A 12,940-nucleotide genomic window follows, 5' to 3' on the forward strand; every position below is an offset into this window, starting at 1 on the left:
TATAAAGTTAGTCCTTGTGATCCAATAGGACCCGTGTTAATACACCCAAACAAAGTTCCAGGGTTACATTGTTAAGAATCAGTCCACAGACCAAAAACAAGCTGACCTTCCATTAATTTCAGAATCTTCCAAGGTACCCCATGAATACCCATATGTCATGTGCTAATATGACCTGCTTCCATCAGTGTACAGCCACCCAATAGGCCCATAAGAGACTCTTTAGGTAGGTCCCATCAAGTGTTAATCACACTAGAACATATGAAACTCACTGGTTAGTTAATCACCTACAAAATGTATGGCCAAAGAAGTGTATTACCTGTACTCCGCTGGTCAAGAGTCCACATTTTGCCTGTGTCCCACAGTCGCGGGCGAATCTCACCAGGTGCATCATCACAGGAGCGGAAAGAAGAATATTCATTCTACATATTTATTAGAGGAAGCAGTGCCAGTCATTGGACATATTTAGTCCTTTAATTCACATTTGATTTGGTGGTGGGTGGGTGGGGCTTAAGGGGTACATAAGTCACTGTGTTCAGTTGCATGTTTGTTCTGGTCTGAGGAAGGGGTCTGTGAACTCTGAAACGTTACCTAATAAATAAGTTTTTCTGTAAAACCCAGTGAGTGCAGTCCTATGTTGAAGAATACTATATATATATATATATATAGTAGCAGAAATAAAAACTTGCACTCACTGGATATTTCAAAAATCAGATTTACTGTGACAAGTGTAAAGTTTTCGGGAATCTTACATCCCCTTCCCCAGACCTTTATATATATATATCGTCACAGAAGGGCACTCACAGGACTTTCATAGATAAAATTCAAATCAAGCTGCAAAAAAAAAAGTTTGTTTCAAAACATTTTGTCTTGAGAAAGGCCTATCATAGGGCCGAAACGTCGACTTATGATCTAAAGATTTGAATTTTATCTATGAAAGTTCTGTGAGTGCCCTTCTGTGACAAGATTTGAATATTTGATTCAAGGATTGCACCCAGGCACAGACTGTATCAGATTGGTTGGAATGCTGGACTGTTGGCTATTTACTATATGTATATATATATATATAAATATTTACATAGAATTTATTTACCTGGTGGTACTGAATTAGTCTAAGAAGCATTGATACAACAACCTCTTTCTGAGTTTCAAGTTCTTTGCCAGCATCTGCTTTGTTGGTACCCCTTAGAACAAACAGGTCATGAACAATCGGCTGAAGAGCTGGTATTGCTGGAAAACAAAATACAAAGAATAACTACCAGATTGCAAGGCAAATATAAAGCTATTAACATGCAATTGTCCTACTACCTGAAAAGACACTTGGAACTGAGCAATGTTTCTAAAAGGGAATTTCTAGTGTCAAAATAAAAAGACAGCATACAACACCCAATACCCCTCACAAGAGATTGTCCATAATCAAATGAGTGGTCTCATGCCCCTTTGAATAGTAGGCGATTGCCATAGCAATAGCAATCAATCACCTGTATGCTTAGAGCCTAAATATTCAGCACTACCCAGGTGCTGAACCAAAAATAGGCCAGCTCCTAAACTTACATTCCTGCTTTTCAAATAAAGATACCAAGAGAATGAAGAAAAATTGATAATAGGAGTAAAGTAGAAAGTTGCTTAAAACTACATGCTCTATCTGAAAAATGAATGAAAAAATTGGGGTTTAGAGACACTTTATTTTGAGAAATGTTTATGTTGCTATGCAGTGTTCTTTATGTAAAACAAGAACTCCTACATTACAATACAAGATTTTGCATGATTTCTCTCCAAGCCGGCAAGGTTTTGAATACAAAAACACTAAATGAGAAATTACCTGATTTTGAGAAGGGGGGAATGAGGTGGCCTGATGTGTAGAATTGGTTATCTAATAGTAGCTGACTCTAAAAGCCAACCTGTTATGAAGGGTATGTGTAAAGCCCTGCTCCTGGCCCAACCTTAACAGTTCATGGAACAGAGAGGAGTAATGAATGATGTGTGTAAATAATAAGCATGACAGAACCCTTGCAGCTGAGCTCTCAAGATGGGAAATACTGACCAATATCCTTGAGTGCCCAGAAAGTTACTGATGTAGTGCTATAGTATAACACTTTACCCTGTAATGGTTTGTGGACTCTCACCATCTTTAAGAAAGAAAGCAGCCAGAGCTAACAATTACAATTTCAGTTTCTGCAGGCTTAACCACATGGAAGACTGCATCACAGGGTCAAAATAATCCATCAAAAATACAGGGAAGGCAGTCTTCAGACATGAAAGTGTGCCCGGATACAGCAGGCTAACATACAGGTAGGACAGCAGTGGCAAGGAAGCAAAATCGCAACCAAGGAAAGGACCCCTAGCTCTGATGTACAGAACTAGGCATGTCCTGAGGCAAAATGAAGTCACCTTTTAACATATAAAAGGGGTGTGAAACTTTTTGGTCTATGCCACCTAGGGAAAGGGGGTCTCACTAGGGGCCTGATAATCCAAAGGTCTCTGGGCGGTCAAGATTATTTAAAAATGCTTGGCAGTACTTCTATTTCCATGATGGAATGATCTAAAGCCCCTTTTTACATTGAAAACAGGGTGTCTCACTAAGGGAAGGAAATGCACACATTACTAAATTGCACAATGAAAATCGTAAATTTCATAATCATACTAAACAAATAATTGAAGCATTCGCACAAAAATACTCAGGAAAAAATTGCATTGTTAAGTAGCATCAAAAATGGTAAAAGAAAAGTTGTTCAACAAAAATCGTATTTTGTCAGAAAGGTAAATTTTGTTGGTAAAATACAGAGGAATAAATTGTATTAAATATGCACAGCGTCAATTTGATTTAAGCACACTTGATGTACAAAAAAATAGAAATTAGTACTTAAAAGTACAAAATAAAAAGCATAATTATTGTTTTATTGTAAAATGGGCTGAACATGGGCATGTATGAAATTGTCTATCGAACCCAAGCGTATTTATCTAAACATGTCCGCCCTACAGTTCTCACTGTTTTTTCTTGCAAAAAAAAGATGGCGAGGTTGCGACAAAAGACACAAAAACTTAAATTATGCTTACCTGATCATTTTCTTTTCTTCAGATGGAAAGAGTCCACAGCTACATTCATTACTTTTGGGAATTTAGAACCTGGCCACCAGGAGGAGGCAAAGACACCCCAGCCAAAGTCTTAAAAACACCTCCCACTTCCCTCATCCCCCAGTCATGTCCGAGGAACAAGGAACAGTGGAAGAAATATCAGGGTGAAAAGGTGCCAGAAGAACAAAAACAACAGATGCCCCACAGAAAAAAATACGGGCGGGGAGCTGTGGACTCTTTCCCTCTGAAGAAAAGAAAATTATCAGGTAAGCATTTCGGCATTCATTACTTTTGGGAAAACAATTCCCAAGCTATAGAGGACACTGAAGGCAAAAATGGGGGGGGTACAAGAGGCGGCCCATTCTGAGGGCACCTGGCCTAAAAACCCCTACCCAACAAAATCCCGCTTTGTCCAAAGCCGAGAACAACCTTGAAAAAAGGAAAAGGCCCAAGGACACTGACCCGCAGATAGTCCACAGCCTTGCTACAGACCACAGGAACTAGACTCGACTGAGTCAACAGCCTCCAAGTGACACCGTCCACAGCAGTCTGTCTCCAAACAACCCACCCCTTTCTAAAGAAAGGGAACAAACTACTGTATTCTTCCACAAAGAAGAAAAGGCACGGATAAAACATGATTGTATCTGTAAAGCGAGGCTAATCCCCCTTAAGGGACTCAAGGCGCTGCTCATTTCATCAACCTCGAAAGGAGGAAAGGCTGAGTAGACCTCGCCGGGGATCGGACTTGCAACCCTCGGTTTGCTACAGTGCAGAGTTGCCACAGTGCATTAGTATGCTGAGCTAGCTTCCAGCTAGCATAAGGAACTCCAGAAAAAAAACCTAAAAAGGGCACAACGAGTCCTAAATAAAAAGAACAGAGCAAAAACCAGAGAAACCGAGCCAGGGTAACAGAGACCCAACCAGTCTCATAGAAAAAAGGGGAGGCAACGCCCAGACCCCAGAAATACAGAAACCACGGGATAAGGCCGGGAGTCTGAAACAGAGAGAGGATCTTCCCCTAACACAGTGCAACCGCACTCTAGAAAGCAACTGAAGATGAAGGTCCCCAAGTCGCAAAAAGGTATCTCAGAATACCGAAATATTCAGAATCAAACCTCGTGCAGCAAGCTCAGATAGGTCTGACGAACAACACCTGAAGCAAAAAAACACACTGCAAGCTGCAGTCATCAAAAAAATGACTCTGAAACTTAAATACTTGCAGGGCAAGTAGAAGCAGCTGAAGATAGGATCCTTCAGAGTGCACTAACCAGCGGATAACGTTGCAGGCTAACAAAGAGCCATTAGTCCTTCCCACAAATCCTGAATGTGCAGAAAGGAGAATCCCCAAAAAGGCTTACTGTACCTCAAATGCTCCGAGGACAAAATAGCAGAGCAACAGATCTCAGATCCTGCTCCAACACCAGACCAGCCCAAGCGACAGACATGTCTGATAGACAGGGGGACAGAAGACCCCAACCACAAGCCCCCAGGGAATGGAAGAAAAAAGGGGGAACTCACCCACCCCAACAGAGCTCGGGTGCCAACCCAATCTGCTCCTCCAAAACAAGGCACTCCCAAGGAGAACCCCCTAGGACCTGTAACAGAGAAAAGTGCAATAGATCCGTAGGAAGACCTGTCACAACTCTCTTAAACAGTCTCTACATAGAGAGACCAATTTCCAACTGGTGGAACAGAGCCCACAGAGCAGCAGATGCCACCCCTTACAGAAATAAGCCACCTGATCCAAACCTCCTACACACAGGGCAGGACAAGGACCCTTCAGAGAGAGGAAACCCCAACAAATAAGGAAGATACACTATCCCCTCCAAAGGGAAGGGCACAGATGAGAACAGCATACATGTCCACAAGACATGAAGCCATAGAATGATCAAAACACGGACCAAATGAAAAATCATACAGACACCACTGTTGACTCAACAGAGAAAAAAACTCCCCATAGAGGAGCACCCTCCGTCCGAAGGAAAAGACAGGCCTTAAAGTTTATAACCAGTACCCGAAGGTGGATGAGAACTCTGGCCTACCTACTTGCAAGCCAATGAGCTAGCCCCCTATGTCGCAACATAGGGTCCCTGAAAAAGCTGGGTCTTCCCAAACCAGTCCATTGGATCATAAGTCTCCAGACATTCAAGAAGGATCCAAGACAAGAACTCCAGACCCGGGACCCAGAATCGTCCTAGAACGAACGACACCCTCAGGGAACACAAGATACCGTCTGAAGCAATCAGACCTCACAGGGGATAAGAACCGGGAAACCCGGAGAACGGGTACAGGACTCACTGTAATTCCCAGCCCAAAGGAAGAGAACACCATTAGCCGGAGGTCAACACCCCCCCCCCCCCCAGCAAGGTACTAGGCCGCAGCAAAGTCACTCAATTTCTCTAGAGCCAAAAGGCCCCAAGGGCAGCACTAAGGTAAATGAAAACGAGAACAGAGTCACCCGAAAGAGAGTAGAAGGCTAGTCTCCATAATCCTTTCCGATTAACGTTCCAGAGGACCACACCCAAGGGAGAAGAATGCAAGGCATCCCGTACCCAGGCAGATCCCCTAAGCAAAAAGTTTGGAAAAAGAGACAACACCTCCTATCGCCCCTGATATGGAGACGACTAACTCCCGAAGGAAGACAGAGCCTCACGGCCTTCACTTCCTAATTAAGCGGCCAAAGTCGCCACAAGTCTAGAAAGTCTTGACCCATAGGAAGAGAACCTCTAAAAGGAATAAGTCCTAAAAGGACACTTCCAAAGAGACAATGAAAAGCAAAACAGTAAGAACGGTGGTATGAAGGACCTAAATCCTCCAAGCCTCCAACCCACAATGGGAAGGAACACTCTAGTTCCCAGAAAAAAAGGAAACGACGGAGGATGCCGCGGCGGATCTCAACGGAGTCCCGGCCCACTAGAATGAAAGGCGAATAAGGACTAAACCAATCCCCCCATGCCCCTAAGCAACCACGGACCCTCAAAACCTCTCAGGATGCTAGTTGAAGATTGTAAAACATCATATTATGATCACTGGGCGCCCTCCCCGGACATACCGGACATAAAAGGTGCCACGTGTCTGAACTAGGCCTCAAGACAGAAGGATTTGTACCCAGTCAGGACCAGCCTGAAACCAAGGGCCCCAGCACTGTCAAGGCCACATAGAGTCTCCCTCGATGATGGAGGGATAAAGAACAGTTAGACAGACTTTTGTAAACAGAGTGAACAAAATCGCGAGTATCAATTCCAGAGAGGAAAGTTCCCGAAGGAAACATCACCCCACAACATGCTTTAAACCAAATAAAAATCATCCTCACCGGATGAAAATAAAAGATAAGGCAACCTGTAGGATATTGCCCAGGAAGAACGGACAGACCCGCAGGACCAGCCTAACAGGGGCCTGAGACTTCCAAGCTCAGATTTGGAAAAGGATACACAAAGACTATAAGAAGATTACTTCATTCCCTTATGTCTATGTATGCAAGCCAGTCGAAGAGTAAGACTGAAAATCCCCAGACCCATTAAGAGTGGGATCCTCCAACAACGCCAAAACATGCCTTAGTAGGACACGAAGGCGCGCCACTCGATAACGAAAGGCACAACATACCTCCACCGGGAAAAAAGGAAACACAGGCCCCGAAAGTTGACCCCCTGAGGAATCAGGGGCAGTCGCTCCCCCGAAGGCTGAACTGCAAGAGGCGATCCCACGCTTGACGAGCCTCAGTTAACGAAACACGGATAAAATCGTAAGCACACTCCCAGGAGGTGCAGATGCGCCAGCGCCAAAGATATGGCCATGCAGAACCGTGTTGTAACCTCTGGTGGGAACAGGCCACACTCCCTAGAAAGGATAAGTAGCATTTGGGTTACCTGCATGCGTAGTAAGAAATGATGGTAGGAAACTCGTCTCATGAGAAATAGAATCCCCAGAGACGGATGGCTCAGTGATCACCCGATTCCCCGAGGAACACTCTAAAACGGCATTCGGAACATAACTGATGGGCATGTATCACCCGGGCCAATTCATATTCTTCGCAAGATGTAGAGTCTGAATCAGAGACATCAGTTTCCAAGAATCCTCCATAACTGGGACACTGCCTCCTCAAGAGAACCAGGCACTAGCGGACCAGGATTTCTCCGTCGCCAAATGGTCAAGAAAACGGAAATGGGGTCACAAGGTAAACCGAAAAGGCTGCATCACTAGACATGGGCCGCTATGTTCCAAAATAGCCATGAGCCGAAGCATCACTACCAGTAGCAGACATAATCACATAACAGACGTGATTATAAACCACCCTGTTCAATAATCCCCCTCATGAGATATTAACCCTTGATTCCTAGATACAAAAAGAAGCCTCACTGAGACCCTATGTTAAAGTTATCCCCGAAAGGTTGTAGCCACTCTCGGATAAACATTTGAAAATACAATACATCCATGATGAAAGTAAAATGAAACGATCTTACCAGAATCTACGCCGTGGAACAGGAACACGGCCCTTCAAGTGTGACAGATAGTAGCGTCTCCTCTGCCATGGACTTGAGAGAAAAAAGCAGGTGGCGAAACTCGTCAACGCTGATTGCTTGTGGAGCTGTTAATATGAGTCAGGATAGTTTCGCAGAAAGACTCTCCCTGCATCTCCGGACTCTAACTTTCACCCATGCTCTCACTGAGAGGCTGACAGGACTACTTAAAACTCCAGTCCCATGCCGTAGAGTACTACCCTCCATAAGAGACTATCGAAAAACTTCTGACACTTCTCTGCCAACCTCCAGGGATAAAAGGCAAAGAGTAACTGTGGGATGAGGGAAGTGGGAGGAATATTTAAGTCTTTGGCTGGGGTGTCTTTGACTACTCCTGGTGACCAGGTTCTAAATTCCCAAAAGTAATGAATGCAGCTGTGGACTCTTTCCATTTATCATAGAAAATCACATGCATACAAAAACAAAGGTGATTGTAAGCCGCAGAAAGCCGAGCAATGTGATTTGATGCTTTAATTTTTAAGCGTGTCCCCTGCTCACTTCGCTCTACCCAACAAAGTTTTCCTTTCCAGTGAACTCCATTACTTTCTATAGGAGACATTTCACCAATCGCAGGAACAGCCCCTTTCTTAAGATAAATCCATGAGGGCAGCACTGCGAGGGTCGGAGTAAAAAAAAAACACCACTGATCCGTTGAAATTTAGATCAACGGGCCTTTGGTGAGAGAAAGAAAGGCGAGGATAAATGTTTTACTGAACAGCTATGTTTCTTGCAATTAGCAGAAGTCACCATGTCCCTAAGATTTTTACATTTAATAAGTTTTCTCTCTCCTGCTGCTTTTCTCCCTCTCAATACAGCATCTTAGTAATTTAATGTTTCAGATACATTCATCCTGCTTTTATCATTTATAAATTAATGGAAGACAAATACTATAGAAACACAAATCCTTGTGGCAGAAGGCATATACACATCACAAAGTATTAAAATGACAGTGTACATTTAGGAGTTGTTTTATAATATATTTAGCTGAATGCTTGGAACTGAAACAGCAAAATGTATCTACCAAAAAGGCATGTCATGTAATAATATAATATAAGAATATAAACTTCCATTTTTTTTCTAACCGAGCCAGAATTAGAACACAAACATTTATTCTAGCTTGCTTTTAATATAAAACAATTCCATACTACCATGTGTAACTGCTTTTCTCCCACTGGCCATGATGCCATCACACAGCTGGATTATTTTAGGAATCCCAATGATCTGCTTGGAATGGTATCGTTCATATGACAGCAACACCAAGAAGAAAAAAACATTGGGAATGATGGTTTCTGACTCCCTGTGAAATTAAAGATTCAACAGGTCAACAAGATGTCACATATTATGAATAAACGTAAAATATAAAGTGTTGCGTCAAATAAATATATTTACCTGAATTGGCCTACTTCAATGTATTCAAATTGCTTTAATACAAATCCAATAAACACCTGTACAAATGAAAATATTGTTACTTACAAATAGGTAAAATAGATGTTAGAGAATGAAATATTTATATATATATATATATATATATATATATATATATAGATAGATAGATAGATAGATAGAGAGAGAGAGAGAGAGAGAGAGAGAGAGAGAGAGAGTGAGAGAGAGAGATATGATTTCTTATGAATAACACAAAAACTTTACTTTAATGACAACAGAAACTACCCAAATGACCCTGATCAAAAACAGAATTTATGTTTACCTGATAAATTTCATTCTCCTACGGTGTGTCCGGTCCACGGCTTCATCCTTACTTGTGGGATATTCTCATTCCCTACAGGAAATGGCAAAGAGAGCACACAGCAAAGCTGTCTATATAGCTCCCCCTCTGGCTCCGCCCCCCAGTCATTCGACCGAAGGTTAGGAGAAAAATGAGAAACTATAAAGTGCCGTGGTGACTGTAGTGTACAAGAAAACATAATTTATGTAAGAACTTACCTGATAAATTCATTTCTTTCATATTAGCAAGAGTCCATGAGCTAGTGACGAATGGGATATACATTCCTACCAGGAGGGGCAAAGTTTCCCAAAACTCAAAATGCCTACAAATACACCCCTCACCACACCCACAAATCAGTTTAACGAAAAGCCAAGAAGTGGGGTGATATGAAAAAGTGTGAAAGCATAAAAAATAAGGAATTGGAATAATTGTGCTTTATACAAAAAAATCATAACCACCACAAAAAGGGTGGGCCTCATGGACTCTTGCTAATATGAAAGAAATGAATTTATCAGGTAAGTTCTTACATAAATTATGTTTTCTTTCATGTAATTAGCAAGAGTCCATGAGCTAGTGACGTATGGGATAATGACTACCCAAGATGTGGATCTTTCCACGCAAGAGTCACTAGAGAGGGAGGGATAAAATAAAGACAGCCAATTCCGCTGAAAAATAATCTACACCCAAAATAATTTAAATTTTATAATGAAAAAAAACTGAAAATATAAGCAGAAGATTCAAACTGAAACAGCTGCCTGAAGAACTTTTCTACCAAAAACAGCTTCAGAAGAAGAAAACACATCAAAATGGTAGAATTTAGTAAAAGTATGCAAAGAAGACCAAGTTGCTGCTTTGCAAATCTGATCAACCGAAGCTTCATTCCTAAACGCCCAGGAAGTAGAAACTGACCTAGTAGAATGAGCTGTAATCCTTTGAGGCGGAGTTTTACCCGACTCGACATAAGCATGATGAATTAAAGATTTCAACCAAGATGCCAAAGAAATGGCAGAGGCCTTCTGACCTTTCCTAGAACCGGAAAAGATAACAAAAAGACTAGAAGTCTTTCGGAAAGTCTTAGTAGCTTCAACATAATATTTCAAAGCTCTAACTACATCCAAAGAATGCAATGATTTCTCCTTAGAATGCTTAGGATTAGGACATAATGAAGGAACCACAATTTCTCTACTAATGTTGTTGGAATTCACAACCTTAGGTAAAAATTCAAAAGAAGTTCGCAACACCGCCTTATCCTGGTGAAAAATCAGAAAAGGAGATTCACAAGAAAGAGCAGATAATTCAGAAACTCTTCTGGCAGAAGAGATGGCCAAAAGGAACAAAACTTTCCAAGAAAGTAATTTAATGTCCAATGAATGCATAGGTTCAAACAGAGGAGCTTGAAGAGCCCCCAGAACCAAATTCAAACTCCAAGGAGGAGAAATTGACTTAACAGGTTTTATACGAACCAAAGCTTGTACAAAACAATGAATATCAGGAAGAATAGCAATCTTTCTGTGAAAAAGAACAGAAAAAGCAGAGATTTGTCCATTCAAGGAACTTGCAGACAAACCTTTATCTAAACCATCCTGAAGAAACTGTAAAATTCTCGGAATTCTAAAAGAATGCCAGGAAAAATGATGAGAAAGACACCAAGAAATATAAGTCTTCCAGACTCTATAATATATCTCTCTAGATACAGATTTACGAGCCTGTAACATAGTATTAATCACAGAGTCAGAGAAACCTCTTTGACTAAGAATCAAGCGTTCAATCTCCATACCTTTAAATTTAAGGATTTGAGATCCTGATGGAAAAAAGGACCTTGCGACAGAAGGTCTGGTCTTAACGGAAGAGTCCACAGTTGGCAAGAAGCCATCCGGACAAGATCCGCATACCAAAACCTGTGAGGCCATGCTGGAGCTACCAGCAGAACAAACTAGCATTCCTTCAGAATCTTGGAGATCACTCTTGGAAGAAGAACTAGAGGCGGAAAAATATAGGCAGGATGATACTTCCAAGGAAGTGACAATGCATCCACTGCTTCCGCTTGAGGATCCCTGGATCTGGACAGATACCTGGGAAGTTTCTTGTTTAGATGAGAGGCCATCAGATCTATTTCTGGAAGTCCCCACATTTGAACAATCTGAAGAAATACCTCTGGGTGAAGAGACCATTGGCCCGGATGCAACGTTTGGCGACTGAGATAATCCGCTTCCCAATTGTCTATACCTGGGATATGAACCGCAGAAACTGGACAGGAGCTGGATTCCGCCCAAACCAGAATTCGAGATACTTCTTTCATAGCTAGAGGACTGTGAGTCCCTCCTTGATGATTGATGTATGCCACAGATGTGACATTGTCTGTCTGAAAACAAATGAACGATTCTCTCTTTAGAAGAGGCCAAGACTGAAGAGCTCTGAAAATTGCACGGAGTTCCAAAATATTGATCGGTAATCTCACCTCCTGAGATTCCCAAACCCCTTGTGCCGTCAGAGACCCCCACACAGCTCCCCAACCTGTAAGACTTGCATCTGTTGAAATTACAGTCCAGGTCGGAAGAACAAAAGAAGCCCCCTGAACTAAACAATGGTGATCTGTCCACCACGTCAGAGAGTGTCGTACAATCGGTTTTAAAGATATTGAGATATCTTCGTGTAATCCCTGCACTATTGGTTCAGCATACAGAGCTGAAGAGGTCGCATGTGAAAACGAGCAAAGGGGATCGCGTCCGATGCAGCAGTCATAAGACCTAGAATTTCCATGCATAAGGCTACCGAAGGGAATGATTGTGACTGAAGGTTTCGACAAGCTGATATCAATTTTAGACGTCTCTTGTCTGTCAAAGATAGAGTCATGGACACTGAATCTATCTGGAAACCCAAAAAGGTTACCCTTGTCTGAGGAATCAATGAACTTTTTAGTAAATTGATCCTCCAACCATGATCTTGCAGAAACAACACAAGTCGATTCGTATGAGATTCTGCTAAATGTGAAGACTGAGCAAGTACCAAGATATCGTCCAAATAAGGAAATACCACAATACCCTGTTCTCTGATTACAGACAGAAGGGCACCGAGAACCTTTGTAAAAATTCTTGGAGCTGTTGCTAGGCCAAATGGCAGAGCCACAAACTGGTAATGCTTGTCTAGGAAAGAGAATCTCAGAAACTGATAGTGATCTGGATGATTCGGAATATGCAGATATGCATCCTGTAAATCTATTGTAGACATATAATGCCCTTGCTGAACAAAAGGCAGGATAGTCCTTACAGTTACCATTTTGAATGTTGGTATCCTTACATAACGATTCAATATTTTTAGATCCAGAACTGGTCTGAAGGAATTCTCCTTCTTTGGTACAATGAAGAGATTTGAATAAAACCCCAGCCCCTGTTCCAGAACTGGAACTGGCATAATTACTCCAGCCAACTCTAGATCTGAAACACATTTCAGAAATGCTTGAGCCTTCGCTGGATTCACTGGGACACGGGAAAGAAAAAATCTCTTTGCAGGTCTTATCTTGAAACCAATTCTGTACCCTTCTGAAACAATGTTCTGAATCCAAAGATTGTGAACGGAATTGATCCAAATTTCTTTGAAAAAACGTAATCTGCCCCCTACCAGCTGAGCT

The 12,940-nt window shown here is 42.0% G+C and overlaps 1 protein-coding gene across 1 annotated transcript in view; it reads right to left on the minus strand.

The window, feature by feature from the left end:
• The window catches only part of HTT (huntingtin), a gene marked incomplete in the record, with an annotated part of 1,068,170 nt that overhangs the window by 492,021 nt on the left and 563,209 nt on the right, over positions 1-12,940 (minus strand). Inside the window, 3 exon segments of the mRNA XM_053704193.1 lie at positions 1,091-1,227; positions 8,738-8,886; positions 8,979-9,034. Coding sequence (XP_053560168.1) covers positions 1,091-1,227; positions 8,738-8,886; positions 8,979-9,034 — 342 coding nt within the window.

Source organism: Bombina bombina, chromosome 2, assembly GCF_027579735.1.
Source record: "Bombina bombina isolate aBomBom1 chromosome 2, aBomBom1.pri, whole genome shotgun sequence".
In the NCBI taxonomy this organism is placed as follows: Eukaryota; Metazoa; Chordata; class Amphibia; order Anura; family Bombinatoridae; genus Bombina; species Bombina bombina.